The 19,490-nt window shown below is 36.8% G+C and overlaps 1 protein-coding gene across 2 annotated transcripts in view; it reads left to right on the top strand.

The window, feature by feature from the left end:
- The window catches only part of SRGAP1 (SLIT-ROBO Rho GTPase activating protein 1), a 315,572-nt gene that overhangs the window by 209,168 nt on the left and 86,914 nt on the right, over nucleotides 1-19,490 (top strand). For both annotated transcript variants that reach the window (XM_027854191.1, XM_027854190.1), the window contains exons 5-6: nucleotides 4,875-5,057; nucleotides 5,533-5,661. In XM_027854191.1, the coding sequence (XP_027709992.1) occupies nucleotides 4,875-5,057; nucleotides 5,533-5,661 (312 nt within the window). The remainder of the gene's footprint in view (nucleotides 1-4,874; nucleotides 5,058-5,532; nucleotides 5,662-19,490) is intronic.

The following is a 19,490-nucleotide window of genomic DNA, read 5'->3' as shown; positions in this document are numbered from 1 at the left end:
ACACACACACACACACACACACACACACACACACACACACACACACATTATTGAATAAGACTGAGCAGAATTCCCAAATATACATAAGAAGAAAATGGTAGCAATGGAAGATTGTACTTTTCCCCACCTTTTTAAAAAGTCCTTCAATTGTTTTCAAATTCAATTCAACTAAATTCAACAAACATTTATTGAACAGAGACTGGTTTTGCCTGTCTTTGTATCCCTGTTGCTTAGTGCAATGGCTGGCACATAGTAGGCACTTAATAAATGCATGTTGCCTTTGACCTGACTTGACTAAATATCTACTATTTCTCAGAGGAGGGGTCTAAAAAGATAAAAAATGACACCCATATATAATTCCCCCAAGGAATTTGCATTCAGATGGGGTGATTAGACATGACTTTTCTGTATTTGTTTAAGAGGTTTTATGCTCCCCAGCCAGTCTTCAAGTTTCTGTAAGAGTGTCACATATACCTGAGGAATATTCATGCTGCTTTTTATTCCTGTTCAATCATTTGCTGAGATTATTATATCTAATCTTTCTAAAATTCTCTTTTGGTCCTGAATTTCTTTCTTGTTTGTCTTTTGTTCAATTTGACTAGGTCTGAAAGGATACATTGAGGTCCCCAACGATTATAGTTTTGCTGGCTCTTTCTCTCTGTAATTCAATTCACTTTTAATATAAATACTTAAATGCTATTGCAGTAGATGCATATATATTAGGTAATGATATTATTTCCTCGTCTATGTTTTTTTAAGCACAATGCATTTTCCCTGTTTATCTTTTCTGACCGTGTTTATTTTTATTCCTACCTTCTCTTAGATCCTGATTTAGATACCTGTCTGTGTTGTGAATACATCAAAACTTGTCATTTTCTATGACTTTAAGTCTAGGGTTGCTAATGTAATCCTTTGTTTCTGAAAAGAGTGATTAAATTGAATTTTAATAAGAAATGTATCCATATTTAAAAATTTTAAATAACCATCCAAGTAAGTTTTTAGTGTTTATGTTTCTCAAGTTATTAAAGCTTAAAAGCTGTACTAAGACTTTTGGAACATCCTGTATTTGACTCCCTCTGTAACCCTTGAACATATTAAGATTCTTTTTTTTTTTTTTTTTTTGGTGAGGCAGTTGGGGTTAAGTGACTTGCCCAAGGTCACACAGCTAGTAAATGTCAAGTGTTTGGTCTGAGGCCACATTTGAACTCAGGTCCTCCTGACTTCAGGGCCACTGCGCCACCTAGCTGCCCCGTGAAGATACTAAGATTCTAAAGGACTATTTATCTTTTTTGCTCTATTATATTGTAATCATGTCATCATTGTCTAACCTCTTCTAGCTGGTCAAATGTATTTACCTTTCCAGGTATCTACTCTGCCCACCTCTTCAGCGACTAAGGGACATAGTGGATAGAGCAAAGGGTTTGGAGTCAGGAAGACCTGATGAGTTCTATCCTTGCCTCAGATTACTCACTAGGGGAGTGACCCTAAGAAAATCACTTAATTTCTCAGTGCCTCAGTTTCCTTATCTGTAGAATAGACATAATAGCACCTACTTCCAAGGCTGGTTGGGAGGATCAAATGAGTTAACATATATAAAAATGGTTTATATAAAGTGCTACATAAATGAAAGTGCTTGAAACTTTTCTATTATATTAAAATTTCATTTTTTTTCTCTTGTAGGATTATATTCAGGGTAAATTATTCTTGGTTTTAAGTCTTTATCTTTTGCCTTTTGGAATATCATAAGATTTCCCCCCCTTTGTGTCGGTAGCACCAAACAAGTCTTGTCTATTGTGACATTTCTTGGTGCTTGAATTCTTTCTTTCTGGTTCCTTGCAGCATTTTTTCATTGATAAGCAAGCTCAGAATTTTGGCTATGGCATGCCTGGGAATGTTCATTTTCAGGTTACTTTCAGGAGGCAATCTTTCTGATTTCACTTTAACCTCTGATACTCATAGCTCTGGGCAGTTTTCTTTTATGATATTGATAGCCAGACTTTGTTTGGTTGTGGTTTTCAGAGACTTAGATGATTATTAAAGTATCTCTCCTTTTCCCTCTTTTCTAGAAACTAAGACTGAGGAGAAAAGGGAAAGACTATTTTCCTATTTAACCTAAAATAATGAGGAAACATTTTGGTATTTTTTATTGACACATTCTGAGGTCTTTATGGTCAGTATTTCCTCAGTAAATGTTCAACATATCGAAACTCTGTCCAAAGGTTTCTCTGATCCCTCATTGTGGGCTGGACGTGAGCTGGGCTTCTTGCTGAAAGGCTGTGCCCATGGAGCAAGGCTGAAGCTAGTTTTCTACCCAAGCTAGAAAAGGATTGAGTGTCAACAATGCTCTGTTGATCAGTTTTCCAAATTGCAGCCTAGCTGTGTTTGGAAAAACTGTGATTACCATAGGAGTGGCTACTAGGTACTTATATTCTCAGACATGGAATTGGAGGTTTTAAATTTGTTTAGGTGGTCAAACTCCTCATAATGACAAACTCAGGAAGCAGTACAGTATCTCTAAATACTAAGCTTCTCTTTGTCGTTCTTGCCTTATTCCAGTCTAAGCCTAATGGCTGTAAGGGGGGGGGGGGGGGGGATTTCACCAGAATGGTGGTGAGACAAGGAAGTGAAACTTGAAGACTCCAAACTCATTAAAGTACTAGGAGTTTGTTTCCCCTGAATATTTGCACAGTACTTGTTCAAGTAAAATACCAAGGCATTTTGACAAGCAGAATCTTATGTAATATAATTAAATTAATGAGGGTTTGTATTCATTTGGAATTTGTGACAAATCAGAAACAAACTGGCATGAAATTTACGTTTCCAGTGACTAAGAAGAAATGAGTGACCAAATATATTAGTAATGTGAATGAGATTAGGGTGTGGGGGGGGTTTAAACTTAAGAAAATACAGTTTTCAAGCATTTTCATGTTCCTCAGTAATATCAATGGTCATAATTAGCATTGATGTAGTAAATAATCAGTCTAACCTAGTTCCCAAAGTATTCTCCTTCTAGGTAGGTTTTTTCTTAAAAAAAAATTTAACACATTTTATTTTTCAATTAACAAATATTTGTTTTTTCTCCCCCTCCCCTCAGAGTGTTTAATAACTGGCTTCAAAAAAAAAAAAAAACACTGTACACTTTTAAATTTAATCTACATTATTCAGGTTTTCTACATCAATTTTTTATATCTAGACAATTAATAAAACAATCAAGCCCTGATTTTGTAGCATTTGCCAATTTCCCATGTTTAATTCTCACAGTGAAAATTTGACAGTCGTCTCTGGGAGCACCAAACCCACCCTAATTAAGAAGAAAATCAAAACGTGGGTTTGTTTGTTTTTTTTTCCAATTACGATTTCTTTAAATTTAAAAAAAAAAAAGTATGTTTAAAGGGCTGCTATACATAAAATGCTGTGCTAGGCAAGATGTGAGCTTAGCTCCTGTTACTGTATATAATTCAAAGTAGCAAACTAAGTTTCAATCAGTCAATTAACAAGAAGGCTGTAAGCACCTACGCTTTCCAGGCAGTGGTCCAGGGACCGTGGATGACAAATACAAAGAATAAAACAATCCCTGCTCTCAAGGAGAGTGTGGTGAAAGATAATGTGTGTTATTTTGGATGTGTTGAATTTGAGATATCTCCAGAACATCCAGTTCTAAATGTCCAGTAAGCAAATTGGTGATGGGAGTCTGAAGCTCAGGGGAGAGTCTGGACCTAGATAAAGAGATCTATGAGTCACTGGCATAAAGATGATGATTAAGCCCATGGAAGAAAATGAAGTCATTGAAAGAATGTGTAGAGAGAGGTCCGTAGATGGAGCCTTGAGTAACACCCACTTTTCGGAAGTATGATATGAATAATAAGCTATTGAAGGCAACAGCGAGGAGTTATGATACAGATAATGAGCTATTGAGGGTGACAGTCATGAGATATGTTATGGATAATGAACTATTGCAAGAGACAGAGAAGGGGCAATCAGAGAGGTAGGCGGGGATATTCAGTGGTTTCAAAGACTTTGTGGTATAGTGTATATTGAGGCGTTCTTGGAATCACAGATTATTGACAGACTGTGTGGTACAGTGGAAAAGGCTTTGAACTTAAAGTGATGGACTTGAAGTCACTGGACTTGAGTTCAAATTCAGACTTTTTCACTTATACCTTTATAACCTTGGGCCGTCACTTAATCTCCCTAAGCCTGGGGTCCCTATAACACCTTTAAAAGGTGTTCCTTCCTACTCTTGATCTATGATCCAAAGTTACAGAAATATTGCTGAGTTCGATTAATAATAATAACAACCACAATAATGATAGCTAACATTTACATAGCACCTACTATGTGCCAGGTACAATACTAAACACTTTATAAATATTATCTCATTTAATCCTCACAACAGCACTGGGAGGCAAGTGCTGTTATTATCATCCCTACTTTATAACTAAGGAAATGGAAACAGATAGAGGTTAAGTGACTTACTCAGGTAACATGGCTAGGAAGTGTCTAAAGCTCAGTTTGAACTCAGATATTCCTTACTCTAAGCCCAGCATTCTATCCAATGTGTCATTTAGCTGCATTAGGGGAAAGATTTTCTCACAGTACATGAATCCAGTTACAGGTCTGGACCCAAGAATAATTCAGCAATTTTTTTCTAGTCATTCATTCATTCATTCATTCATTATTTGTTTGTTTAGAACTAATATAGACTGGCTTCCTCCAATATTATCTGAAAATGAGATTTTTAACTATCTATACAAATATGATTGCTTCAAAATAGTGATTTTGTTTTTGTTGTTAATGAGTTTCCTTGCTAATCTCATTCACTATTTAAATCACAGTCATGTTTTCACCATTCTCTGGCTTCCTTTTCCCCACAGGTCATGAAAACATACCACATGTATCATGCAGAAAGCATCAGTGCAGAGAGCAAATTAAAAGAAGCAGAAAAACAGGAAGAAAAACAAATTGGGCGGTCCGGGGACCCAGTCTTTCACATCCGACTAGAAGAGAGACATCAGAGGAGGAGTTCTGTGAAGAAAATTGAAAAAATGAAAGAGAAGGTAAGTCACAAAGAATTTCAGACCTGCTCCAGTGGAAAATCTATGAGTCCGAAAAGGCATCGATGCAGTAACTAACATGAAGATGTTTGGCCTTTATTTTGAAACTGTGTCTCTACTCTCAAGAGGAGATAATTGTTTTAGAAACATAAAAATCATGTAATAGCAGCTGGACATCATTTTGTGTTGAATTCAAAATATTTTGTTCCAGATGTAGAGAACTTGAAAATTAATTAAGAGGTTTTCATTGCACACGGGCCTGTGGCCAGCTGTGTAACTGTTATTCCCAGTTGTCGGGGTAATGTGGGCTTGTAATAAATCAAATTTGAAATGTTCTTTTCTCTAAATACTTTGAGGCATTTGTACATATTAGATATACAGTTTAGGTTAATAAAAATTCCTAGAGATTTTTCTGTCTTTTAAAAAAAAAGCTATGATTTCTTTTTTTCATCTTCAGTTCCTATATCTTCATTCACAGCGACAGGCAAAGTATTCGGAGAATAAATTAAAATCCATCAAAGCACGAAATGAATATCTCCTAACCCTAGAAGCAACAAATGCCTCCGTGTTCAAGTATTATATCCATGACCTCTCAGATTTAATTGATGTAAGTATTTGGAATTTTGTATATTTCTCATATTTAATCAGAATGGAGAAGACAAAGTTTCAATTAGTCATTTTATTTTTATTCCTGTTGTACTGTTGTGAGTTTCTGGTTGTGCAGGAAAGGAAGGCAGATATCTCTGAAGAGCAGCACAGGAAGGTCTATTGATTAGGAAATGTTTTGATCAATGAAATGAAATAATTGAAGTGAAAATACTCCATTAGCCTATAAAGTGAAGTGGAGTGCATGGGTGATAGAACATCCCACCATGATGGCTTCAGCCAACATGCTACCTTCAAAGATTCTTCTCTCACTTGCTGGCAGGGAAAGGCTTACCTGCACTTGCCAAGTGTAGGTAAGATCAGAGACTGAATTATAGGAATTAGGGATAGAAGGGACCTCAGAGTTGGAAGGAACTTTGACAACAACATTAACAATAACAACAACAATAATAATAATAGTGTTTCAATAGCACTTTAAAGTTTCCAAAGTGCTTTACAAGTATTTCATTTTATCCCCACAACAACTCTGGGAGGCAGCTGCTATTATTATTCTCATCTTATAGATGAGGACGTTGATGTGCACAGGACATGTTCCTCCATTGGACTTTTGGTTTCTTAATGGCAAGAACGGTTGTTTCTCATCTTTGTATCTATAGCACCTATCTCGTAAGGTTCAGTGTCTCCCACATAATGGGTACTTAATGCCTTTTTTCTGGAATTCAGTTGAATGTGACTCAAGCTATAATGAAGAGTCTACAAAGTATATAAATTAAAATTTTTATATAAATGAAATTAGGTGAAGTTGGTCCTGTGTTTCATTTTCAGCTTAAATGTGAGATTGTTCCAGTGAAGTGTTTTCACAATTAGCCAGAACATTTCCATATTGAAAGAAGTTGATATTGAGTGGTTGGTTGTTACTTTTAAAGGATTGGAATGGACATATAAAAATGGCGGCTTATTTGATAGGAATTCAATTTACATAATACTTTTGATCCTAAAAACATTATCAAGTTTGACTCATTTTGGTAGGGGAAAAAAAACAAGTTCCTTGGTATTTGAAAGTGTGTAACATAAAACATTAAAACTGGAGGGGGACCTTAGATTATTATTATTAAATAGTATTATTAAAATATCATTAAATTAATTATTAATTATAAATACTATAATTAAATATTATATAATATAAATATGTTATATAATATATTGTGTTATATATTATATAACATATGATATATATGATATATATTATTGATGACTAATTCTAATTATTAAATTAATATTATTAATATTATTATTAAAAATAACAATAGCTAACATTTATATAGTGCTTTATGGTTTACAAAAGCGCTTCACGAATATTATCTTGTCTGATCCTTACAACAACCCTGAGAAGTGTGTACTGGTATTATCTCCATTTTTCAGATGAGCAAACTGAGACAGATAGAGGTTAAGTGACTTGCCTAGGGGTCACACTGCTAGTACATGTCTGTCATAGGGTTTGTACTCTAGTCTTTATGAGTCCAGGTCCATCACTCTATATTCTGTACCACCAACAGCCTTTAGACATTAATGAGTCTACTCCCCCCATTTTAGAAATGAGGACGTTGAGGCCTACCGATGGAAAGTGACTTGCTAAATGGCAAATGGCAGAGCCAGGACTCAAACTCAGATTTCATGAATCCAAAGCTTTTTCCGTCCCTTTTGATCATCTTTTATGATAGTCGAGTTCATGTAGTAAAATCCCTTTTAAGGTGAGCTTCGGGGCAGCTAGGTGGTGCAGTGGACAGAGCACCGGCCCTGAAGTCAGGAGGACCCGAGTTCAAATCTGGCCTCAGACCAAGCACTTGACACTAGCTGTGTGACCTTGGGCAAGTCACTTAACCCCAACTGCCTAAGCAAAAAAAAGGATGAGCTTCATTGCAAAATTGCCTCCAGAACTAAACAAGGATGTTCCCCTATCAGGCAAGTCAAAATTTAGAGTAAAACTGTTCATATATATAAACTGTATTTTTTTAAAAGCCAAATTAAATAGGAATATAATGAAGGGACAGTCTAACCTGGTCTTTCATATGAGACGAAGTTTAAGATAAGTTGACATAAGTTAATGATTAGAGGGAAAAATAACCAAATTTTGCCATAGATTTAGTTTACTTTAAATGTTCTCCTGAAGCATCACCTTTAAAAGTATTTGTTGATGTTTACGTTCAAATATTTAATAAAGAGATAGCATGGCGTAGTGAATAGAGAGCTGGCCTCAGAGCCTGAAAGACCTAAGTTCGAGTGCTGCTTGTTGTGCTTAAAACTCTCTAGGACTGCAGTTGCAAAGAAGGTACTCACCTGTGTTAGAGGAAGTTTGCCTATCCCTATTCCTTATTATGAATTTTTAAAAAATAACTCAAAGTGGAGCACATTTTACTGCTTCGCTTAGAGTTCTCCCGACCAGTATAGGCCATAGTGATATCACCAAGGTGGATGTCATTAAAAATCCTATGTAATAAAGCCATCCTTCCACAAATTTGGAATTCAGACAAGAAGTGGACTTGAGCTAGCCTCTGGACACATTCTTTTTTTTTTTTTCTTTAGTGCAAATTAATACTTTCTTCATCTTATGTCATCAACTAGTTCCATGAAACATGATGGTTTTTTTTTAACTTTATATTTTTATTTTTTATTTTGTTATTATATATTACAGGGGGCTGAGGAGATTTAATATCACTGGAGTTCAAATACTAACTCGGATTATCTTAGACAAACCAAATTGTTATCCAAATAACATTTCCAGACATTACATTGGGGTTTGCTAATAATGTATTAACAATGTTTTCGAAAGATGACATTGATCAGGGTAATATCATGTTGGATATGTTTATCTTTTAAACAAAATTATAATGGCGGTATTTAAAATATTTCAGAATTTTAGAGGCATGCATGCATACGTATGTTTACATATAAATAAATGATATCCTAATTTTGACTCTTACCTGTTCACTAAAATGACTTCCTAAGGACCTTCACTAGACGACACTTTGCTAGCCTGGTTGTGTTTCTTATGTATACTTTTAAAGTAATAAAAATACATTCCTTTTAGATATTATGTGATGCAGTGGTAAAGTGATTCAGACAGAACCTTTCTCTCATTATTTCTAATTAGTGAATTTTTGTTATACATATACATAAGCTATATATAGCTCATAATTTAGGCAAATTGACAAAGAATTAGATATGAAGTGGTGTCTGTGGACACTTTGTAGTCAGATATTGAGAATTTTATTCGGGGTTATAGAATGAGTTGTGCCCTGGGTATTAAAAAAGTCAGTAACACTAAATAATATCTCAGAACAAGAAAATACATAAATTTGAAAAAAATGTTACAGTGTGTCTTTTGGAATTTGTTTTCAACAAATCTTGAATTCTTAATTAAATACAATTTTAATGTAGTCATCATATGATTAACCCTATACCGAGTGTGAAGTATTCCAAATGAAACTTCATGGTTAAGATCAAACTGAGAGTGTTTGAGGTCTAAACTCTAAGCACCGGTGAAACTTTTGGAAGGATATTCACTTGGGTGATAGAAGCATCTGGGAATTCTAGAGCTGGACAGGCCTTCAGAGGTCTTCAGTCAGTAGGCATTTATTGAACACTTAGAATGTGCCACACATCCTTTCTTCAAGGAGCTCACCTTCTAATGGAGCAGATAACATGGACACCTAGGTACATACGAGTTATATATTCAGAATAAATGGAAGTTAATCTTAGAGAGAAAGTAGCTGGGGGGACCATTGAGAGGCGTGATGCAGAAGATGGCGTGTGAACCGAGTCTTGAAAATGCCAGGGATTCTAAGAGGAAGAGATGGGAAAGGTTGCTGAGTGGTGCTGTTTGGAGGTCTTGAAATAGCAATGGAGATCAAGAAGGATTGCAATTTCGTTATTGCAAATGAATCGAAGAGTATGAAAAAAAAAAGCGTAGCCAGAACTAGAAATGATGACCAAGAATGTAGTGTCAGTCCAAGAGAACCAGGTCTCAGTAAGTGCTAGAAGATGGAAAGAACAAGACAGAAAATGGTCTTAATTAGAGGAGGTTTATTAAGTATGGAGCAAGCATTCCAGAGAGCACAGTGGAAGGAGTAGATAGATATGGAATAGGACATTAAGGACATAGGGTTGATGAATGAGGGAGCAGGAGTTGGAAAGTGTGGGAGGAGGGCATTCTTTGTCAATCAGGGCTCCATATCACTGAGCTAGGGAGAGTAGGAGGGAATGGCAGCATGGTAACCATTGGGAAATGGGTATCAGTGAATTCTCATCTTGAAGCCAGGTGATTAGAGTGTTTAAGGCTGGTCCTGGAAGTCCTAACAGGTATTTATTTGGTCCTAACTAGGATTTAAGTGCTTCCTATATTCCAGGCACTGTGCTAAGTCCTGGGGATGCAAAGAAGGGCAAAAATATAGTCTTTGCTCTCAAAGAATTCTCATTCAAATGAGAAAGACAACATATAAACAACTCTATACTATACATATACATACAGGATATAGATAGATGGATGGATAGATGATAGATATACGTATGTATGTGTGTGTGTGTGCGTGTGTGTGTGTATGTGTGTGGATAGATGTATAGACAAGATGGTAGACAAGAGGTGATCTCAAAGAGAAGGCATAAAGAGTGAGAGGGAGAGAAGAGAAAAAGCCTTCTGTAAATGGTGGAATTTGAGCTGAGTCTTAAAGGAAGCTGGGGAGGGATAACCTTCAACTGCCTGGCCTGCCCTATTGCTGTGAGCTGGAAGACCTCATAGCAGGCCCAATTGAGAGGTGGTATATGCTTCTAGTCAGAAAGCAGGAACAGCTGTGTTTTGGGGCCCCATATGGTGTAGCCTTGACCTGAACAGGAAAGCCCTGCAGAAAATCCTTGAAAATCAGTCAGCCATCCCCTGCTTGAAGATCTCCAATGAAGGAGAGACATTCCACTCTTGGACAACTCCAGTTAAAAGGGAGTATTTTTCTACATCAAGCAGGCATTGTCTTCTCTGCAATTTCTAATCTTTCTCCTTATTCAGAAGTCTGGGCCACAGCAGAGCCATTCTGATCTCTCTTTTACATGGAAACCCTCAAACCCTTAGCTATCATGTTTTCCTCACCCACTCTCACTCCCTACCTTTCAAGTAGGAAGGCTTTATCTGGGCTAAATAGCCATGATCCTTCTTTAACCCCCCCCAAAAAATTACAAAAAATCCAAACTTTACAAACACCAAAAGAAATTAATATTTCCATATACAAAGTAGACCAGAAAAACAAGTTTATAGTGGGAAAATGAACCCATAAGTTTATAACAAATTACAAATAAATAGATAATATGTTAATACATAATATATAAATACATAACAAATGTAACATGTTAATTTCAGTGAATATTTTTCAATTAACAAGCTATTGTTTTCAGTCTTCACCTTCTTCCTTCCATTGAAAAGAAAAACGAAAAAAACAAAACCCGTTTAACAAATATGCATAGTCGAGGAAAACAAATCCCAGGGATGGCCATATCCAAAAACATATGTTTCATTTTGCATATTGAGCCTATTAATTCTCTCAGGAAGTAGCTAACATTCCTTTTCATCAGTTCTCTGGAATCATGGTTGGTAAGTGCATTGATCGGAGTTCTTAAGTCTTTCAGAGTTAATCGTTTTTAATTACATTTTTACATGTTACTCTTTTTTTACTTAATAGTATTTTATTTTTTTCCAATTACTTGTAAAGGTAGTTTTCAGTATTTTTTTGTAAGATTTTGAGTTCCAAATTTTTCTCCCTCCCACCCTTACCACCCCCCTCCCCAAGACAGCAAGCAATCCGATATAGGTTATATATGTACAATCATATTAAACATATTTCCACATCAGTCATGTTGTGAAGAAAAATCAGCACAAAAGGGAAAACCACAAGGAAGAAAACAAAAAACCAAAAAAAGTAAGAATAGTATGCTTCCATCTGCATTCAGATTCCACAGTTCTCTCTTTGGATGTGGATAGCATTTTCCATCATGAGTCTTTTGAAATTGTCTTAGATCATTTTGTTGCTGAGAAGAGCTAAATCTATCACAGTTGGTCATTACACAATGTTGCTGTTACTATGTAAAATGTTCTCCTGGTTCTGCTCACTATACTCAGTATCAGTCCATCTAAGTCTTTCCAGGTTTTTCTGAAATCCACCTGCTCATCATTTCTCATAGTACAATAGTATTACATTAATTCATATACCACAACTTATTCAGTCATTCCTCAATTGATGGGCATCTCCTCAATTTCTGATTCTTTGCCACCACAAAAAGAGCTGGTATGAATGTTTTTGTACATGTAATCTTTTTTATGATCTCTTTGGGGTACAGACCTAGTGGTATTGCTGGATCAAAGGGTATGCATTGTGAAATAATATTAATAAATAATATAAATAATAAATGAATACAGTTTTATAGCCCTTCATAGTTCCAAATTGCTCATCAGAATGGTTGGATCAGTTCACAATTCCACCAACAATGCATTAGTGTTCCAAATTTCCCACATCTTTTCCAACATTTATCAGTTTCCTTTTCTTTCATATTAGCCAATCGGATAAATGTGACGTGATCCCTCGGAATTGTTTGAGTTTGCATTTCTCTAATCAATTAAAACATTTTTTCATATGACTATAGATGGCTTTAATTTCTTCATCTGAAAACTGCCTGTTCATATCCTTTGACCACTTATCAATTGGAGAATGACTTGTATTCTTGTAAATTTGATTGAATTCTCTATATATTTTAGAAATGAGGCCTTTATCAGAAACACTGGCTATGAAAGGTGTTTCCAGCTTTCTGCTTTCCTTCTAAACTTGACTGCATTGGTTTTGTTTATGCAAAACCTTTTTAATTTAATGTAATCCAAATTATCCATTTTGCATTTTATAATGTTCTCTATCTCTTGTTTGGTCATAAATTCTTCACTTCTCCATAGATCTGACAGGTAAACTGTTCCTTGCTCTCCTAATTTGCTTACAGTATCATGCTTTATGTCTAAAGCATTACATGTTACTTTCAAAGCTGCCATTTATCTGTTTTTCCTTCTGAACTTCTTTGTCTTCTGTGCATTAAAAATGCACAATGCACAATGGGGGCAGCTAGGTGGCGCAGTGCAGTGGTAAAGCACTGGCCCTGGAGTCAGGAAGACCTCAGTTCAAATCTGGCCTCAGACACTTGACACTTACTAGCTGTATGACCCTGGGCAAGTCACTTAACCCCATTGCCTAGCCAAAAAAAAATGATGCACAATGACCCTCTTTTTTTTCTTTTCTTTTTTTGCAACACTGTACTCCTCTCTAAGCCACCAAATCCTATTCCATGATGAAAAGTGCTGTGTCTTTCCCTCCATCTTATAGTTTTATAGTTTTTCTCTCTTTCTCCACCACCCCCTCTTTACAAAGAAGAAGAGGGTAGTGAGAGGAGGGTACTCAATAATGTGCTTCTTTTCGGTTCTTCTTTTTGGCCCGTTGCCCAGTCCTGATCCCAGTTTTTTACCCTTTCTTTCTTTCTTTTTATTCTTTCTTTTATCCACCTTCTAGTGTTGGAGTTTGTTATGTTACTTATGACTAGTCCTTCCCTGAATAGACCCTTTCTTTTAATCCCCACCTTTTTTATCGACTCGAAAATAAATTTTTATTGGACATGTTTAAAGAATAGGATTGATGGTAGACTCAGTAAGTAGTTCAGGATAGTGTCTATGAAAACAATCTATAAACAGGCCAACTCACATAAGACCTGGTGATATACTTGTTTATAGAAACATATAAGGTGCCTAAGGAAATCAGTCATCCAAAATATCTTATGCAAGCTCAAGTGAGTCACCACTAATGGTGGGATTTTGTTTCCTGGCCGTAGAAAAAATTGTACAAAATTAAATTAGAAACTAATTTTTAAAAATTTATTGTCTTCAATTTTCTAGAATTGTCCTAAGGGGAAAAAATGTGAAATACAACCTTTACTTTCCACAGCTCTCTATGGAAACTGGTAGCGTAATTGTCCTAGGGACTTAATTGGCTCAGAGGACTAGTTCCCAGATCATTTACATAGAAATAGAAAAGGTATTCAACACAAAAGTACAAAAGCCAGCATTGGAGTCCCTCGCTCTCCTGGCTTAGACACAACAGCACTGCCCACAGAGTCAGGGGAGCCGAGTAGCCTAACCATTGCTATGGCCGAAGCAGCCTCCTTTAGTTAATGGTCTACGAGGCTTTCATTTCATCCCAGTCCTGGAACTCATTCACCAAATTAGCACAAGTCGGTACTGGCTTACAATATCATCAATTCAACAACATCTCAGCAAATGTTTCCTCTTTTATTAGTCAGAATTCATCCAGAATAACAATTCACCTCATACCTTTTGAAGAAAGAAAATATCATTAGAGTCAAGAATTTATCAATTCCTCTGCTTGACAGTTGAATTCCCCTGTCACTATTGTGTTTTACCTCTTATGTGGTTTATGATCTGTTTTCTAAACTCGTCACCCACTGCTTCCTGGCCCTGTAGTTCAGGGAATACTCCCACCCTAAAATTAGTTTTGTTTCTTGTTCCATCTGTTAAATGAAAGGGTTGGATGAGATGACTGTTAAGGTCCCTTCCAGCTATGGATCCTAAGATCCTTTGACTAGGACTCCTTGAGCTAGAATAAAATTCATATTCCCACGAACCTGAGCTTTTTAAATGAATGTTGGCACCCACAAAGTGGCATTCATTCCACTGGCTATTCCACACCTGCACATGCTCTTAATGGGGAAGGGAACAAGCATTTATTAAGCACCTGTTGTACGCTAGGCAAGGGGCCCAGGCCTGGAGTCAGGGGGACCTGAGTTCAAATGTGACCTCAGATACTTACTAACAGTGTGACCCTGAGCAAGTTACTTAACCCTGTTTGCCATCTGTAAAATGAGCTGGAGAAGGAAATGGCAAACCACTCCAGTATCTTTGCTATGAAAACCCCAAATGGGATAATAGACACGGGTGAAACCATTCAACAACAAAAAATATGCTAGGCATTGTGCTTAGCATTTTACAAATATTATCTCATTTGATCCTCACAACAATCCTGAGATGTAGATGTTATTATTGTCTCCATTTTACAGATGAGGAAACTAAAGCAGACAGAGGTTAAATGAGTTGCCCAAGGTCACATAGCTAGGTAACATCTGTGGCTGGATTTGAACTCAGGTTTTCCTAACTCTGGATCCAGTGCTCCACTTAGTTGCCTGTCTTGTGGTGGGTACTTGCACCCCAGTGTCTTGAATAATGAAGCATTATTAGTACACTGATCCATTCCATTTTTACAGAAACAGCAGAATATTTGTCATCTTCAGTGTGCAACTTTATGGATGTTAATAATTCTACATAGAAGTGCATGGATTATTTCTGGAGTTAGAGAATAAATCTTACTAATCATCATGGATTATTGCAGCTCAATAACTTCCCAGAGCCCACTAATTTGCTTTGTAGAAATGTTTATCATCTGTTTTATTAACTTTTCATGCAGAGGGAGGGTCTTCTGTTGTGGGCCATCTTTATATTGTCATTTCTGAATAATGAGGTATATAGCATCTTTTGGTTGAATCTTTATGTCTCTGGCATAATGAGGCTGCTTGAAAAAACAACTTACTCAGAGTGAAGAGTTTTCTTAATGAATTTGACTTTTCCCCTACATCATAGAATTTCATTAAGATTTATCAGTTGAGATCCATCCAATTATAGTGGTGTGTTCCCAATTAGAGCTGAGTCTTTATTAAGGCAATTATAGAGAGACCATGGGTTGCAAACCTAAAGTGTTGAGGAATAATGATTCTGTCATCTTTTCTTTCTTTCTGGATCGTGAATGTTTTTTAAATCGTTGAGTTAGAAGAAGATTAGGGAACCTTGTTTCCTGTAAGGTAACAGTTCTTAGTCTTTTTTGAACCCTCTGGCAGGCTGGTGAATCCTGTGGACCCCTTCTTTCTGTTTTTAAATGCATAAGATACATAGGATTATTCAGGAAACCAATTAGGTTGAAATACAGTTACAAAATGTTTTTACTTCAAACACTCTAGATTTAGAATCCTTGCTCTAGGGGGATGGGTCTTTACAAAGTTCATAGAAGTTTAGTTGGATTCATTGGTTTTAAGGGCACCACCATTCTTCTCATTCAAGTCCTCAAGCTCAGAATCAATCTTGACCCCTCACTCATCCTCACCCCATATATCTAATCAATTGCTGTCTTAACTGTCCTACCTCTACATCCACCCCTATTCTCCACCGTAGTTTAAGCAGTCATCCCTTTTCACCTGTACCATTCTACCTGCCTCAGTTGCAGCCCTCTCTCTCCTTTGAAATCCTTCCTTACACCAAAAGTGATATCCCCAAGCATAGGATTGACCATGTCACTTCCCTCCTCAATAAGCTCCAATGGCTCCCTATTGACCAGGATCAAATATAGACTCCTCTTCTTAAATTTTAAAGCTTTTCACAACCTAGCCACCCCAAACTACCATTCCAGTCTTTTAATGCATTAGTCCCTTTCATGCACTCCATGGTCCAGACACACTGTCCCTTTTTCTATTCCTTGTAAATGGCACTACATTTCCCACTCGCATGTCCTTGCCTTTACATTCTATCCCATACACGCAGTTTATTCCCTCCTCACCTTCACCTCTTGGAATCTTTTGTTTCCTTCAAGACTTAGCTAAAGCTTTATCATCTGTATGAAGCCTTCCCTCCCCTTCACCCTCGCCAGCTACTAGCATCTTCTCTCCTGGAATTACTTTGCATTTACAGGATTATGGATTGGAATAAATGGGCAGCTAGGTGGGACAGTGGTAGAGCCACTGGGCCTGGAGTCAGGAAGACCTGAGTTCAAATCCAGCCTGAGACACTTAAAGATGGCATACATTTTTCTTTTACAAAAAGATAAGTGTCCCAAATTTGCTGACTTTTTCTATGATGATGAGTGGCTGTCATTAATGTACTACCTAGCAGATACTTTGAGTTCCAAATTATCTCCCTCCCCTACCTATTAAGATGATAATCAATGATACCCATTATGCACGTGAAATCATGAAAAACATATTTCCATAGTAGCCATGTCTAGCAGATTTTTCAAAAAAATTATCTATTCCTTGATGGTAAGGTGACTTGCAAAGATAACTAAATTACATCCAGGAAGAGGGAAATTATTGAATTTCAACAAAAACTTAAGCACAGGACGGGGTTGAAAAATGGATATCAAGAATTTGTTGGGACAGCTAGGTAGCACGGTGGATAGAGCACAGGCCCTGGAGTCAGGAGGGCCGGAGTTCAAATCCAGTCTCAGACCAGACACTTGACACTAGCTGTGTGACCCTGGGCAAGTCACTTAACCCCAATTGCCTCGCCAAAAAAAAAAAGTATTTGTTGAGTGCAATCAGTAACATCCTACAATTTGGAGCTATGGTCCCCTCTTTTCAACTGTGTTGGCCATTTAAAACTGACATCGAACTAAACTGAACTTAGAACCATATTCAGGTATGTAGTGTGTGTGTGTGTGTGTGTGTGTGTGTGTGTGTGTGTGTGTGTGTGTATCTATATCTATATCTATATATATATCTATATATCTATATATATATCTATATATATAGATATACACAGAGAGAGAGAGATGCATGTTCAAAGATGTTTAAGTAGTAGCAGTGTGTCGTCAGAAAGATTTAGAGACCATTGACTAAAACACAATGGCCCCATTAGGGAGTGTGTCACAGACCTGAAAAAACCTTACACAGATTTTTAAAGAGGTAACTATAACTTCTTCCTGGGGAATCTTTTGTTGCTGTTTAATTACCCAGATGACCTTCAACTGCACTGGGATGCAGGCGTCAGACCTGTACCTGTCTAGTGACAGAGTAGTTTAATTCCACCTTTTGAGTACATACTTTCAGTATTTTTCAGCTCAAAATTCATTGCCCTTAATGATGTCCTTATGGGCATCACCTAGAGTCAGGAAGTCCTGAGTTCAAATCTAGCTTCAGACACTTACTAGCTAGTGTCCCTTTCCAAGTCACTTAATCCCTGTTTGCCTTGGTTTCCTCACCTGTAGAATAGGGATGAGAATACATCTACTATTTCCCAAGGTTATTATAAGGATTGAATGAGCTAATAATCATAAAGTGCTTAGGAGAGCGCTTGGTAAGTGCTATATAAATGTTAGCTATTATTGTAATTAAGTAAATAGAAAGAGTATGTAATAAAATCAAATTGACTAGGAAAACATGATAGAAAATCTAGCAGACAAATAGATGAGTTTTTGACCCACTGGCTCCTTATCTTCTCCTTCCCAATTAGCATGTGCACAAGAATATATAAGCCCTTTGGAAACTCATTAGGTTCAGAATGACTCCAGAAACTCAAGTCCAGCCTAAGGGGTAGGGTGCACTAGTTTGGACCTGCCTTGGGGAGCATTTGTAGCCTCTGTAGATTTGTTTGCAGGCAGGTAATGAAATCTACAAATTACCATTCACTTTATTGCACTCTGTGCTACACATATTAACATCCACCTTTCCATTTCGTACTTTGCATCTTTTTCCACCTCACCCATTAACCATTTAGGCTCACTTATTGCTGAAGAGACAGCTGACAACTATTCTTCCTAAATGCTTGGCCAGGCTATTAAGATGGTGGCAAGAAATAGGTTAGAGGGGGATCCTCCTGTAGTGAGTCATGGGAACTATAATCAGCTCCCTGTGTATGTTATCAGACAATGAAGACAAAGGCACCTGGGGAGGGAAAGATGACAGATGTACACAAATACCCAGTAGAAGCTTAGGTAAAGTCTACCCCTGTCTATACCTTTCAACTCAGACCTCAGAGGCACCTCTCCTCCCAGAAAATGTTATTTCTGGTGGAGAATATTATAGGAAGAAGTACTGAAGGAAGAAAGGATATGTCCAAAGACATATTTCTGCCTTCTATTCTTACATATACTTGGTAAGTCAAGGAGCTGTAATTGTAATTAAGAAGATTTATTTATTCATTCAATAAACATTTATTAAATGCCTGCTGTATAGTAGGCACTGTGCTTGCCACTGGGTATTCAGATACAAAAAAGAGATATTCTCTGTCCTGAAGGAGCTTACAATCTAATGGTGGAAGACAACACACACAAGGAAGTTGCTGAGGTCAGGGCGGGAGAGAGATGGTACCTGATGAGGGGACATGGTAGAAAAGTCAGAAGTCTCAGAGAAGTTCAGCCAGGTGAGAAAAGGGGAAACATTCGAGCTAAGCTCCACCTAATATGGACGTTTGGGGGTTCATGGCTTCACCGTTCAATCAGAGGGGCAGAGTGCGGTGATGAAGCTGTGTGCCAGGGTAATTGGATCTTGCAGGATGATTAGGTTTTCCCAATAATAAGCTTCTTGGATCATGATGGAGAAGTCACATGCCCCAGTACAATATTGATCTTAAATAATCTTATAGGTGTGAGGTGAAACCACAGAGTTGTTTTAAATTTCATTTCTCTTTTTAGTATTTTGAAGCATTTTTCAGATAGTTGTTGAAAAGTTTCATTTCTTTTGTTGAGAACTGCCTGTTCATTTTCCTTAACCAGTTATCTATGGAATAATTGATCTTGTAATTATATATATTAGAATCAGTTTCCAAATATCTTTGATAGCCAACCTTTATGAGAATAACTTGCTTCAAAAAATTTTTCCCAATTAGCTGTTTCACTTCTAATTTTAACTGCATTATTTTGCTTGTTTAAAACCTTTTCAATTTTTTGCAATCAGAAAAGTCCATTTTATTTTCTGTGATCCTCT

Source organism: Vombatus ursinus, unplaced genomic scaffold, assembly GCF_900497805.2.
Source record: "Vombatus ursinus unplaced genomic scaffold, bare-nosed wombat genome assembly UNPS02010320.1, whole genome shotgun sequence".
In the NCBI taxonomy this organism is placed as follows: Eukaryota; Metazoa; Chordata; class Mammalia; order Diprotodontia; family Vombatidae; genus Vombatus; species Vombatus ursinus.
The sequence above is the reverse complement of the archived record's forward strand: the minus strand, read 5'-3'. Positions and strand labels throughout refer to the sequence as shown.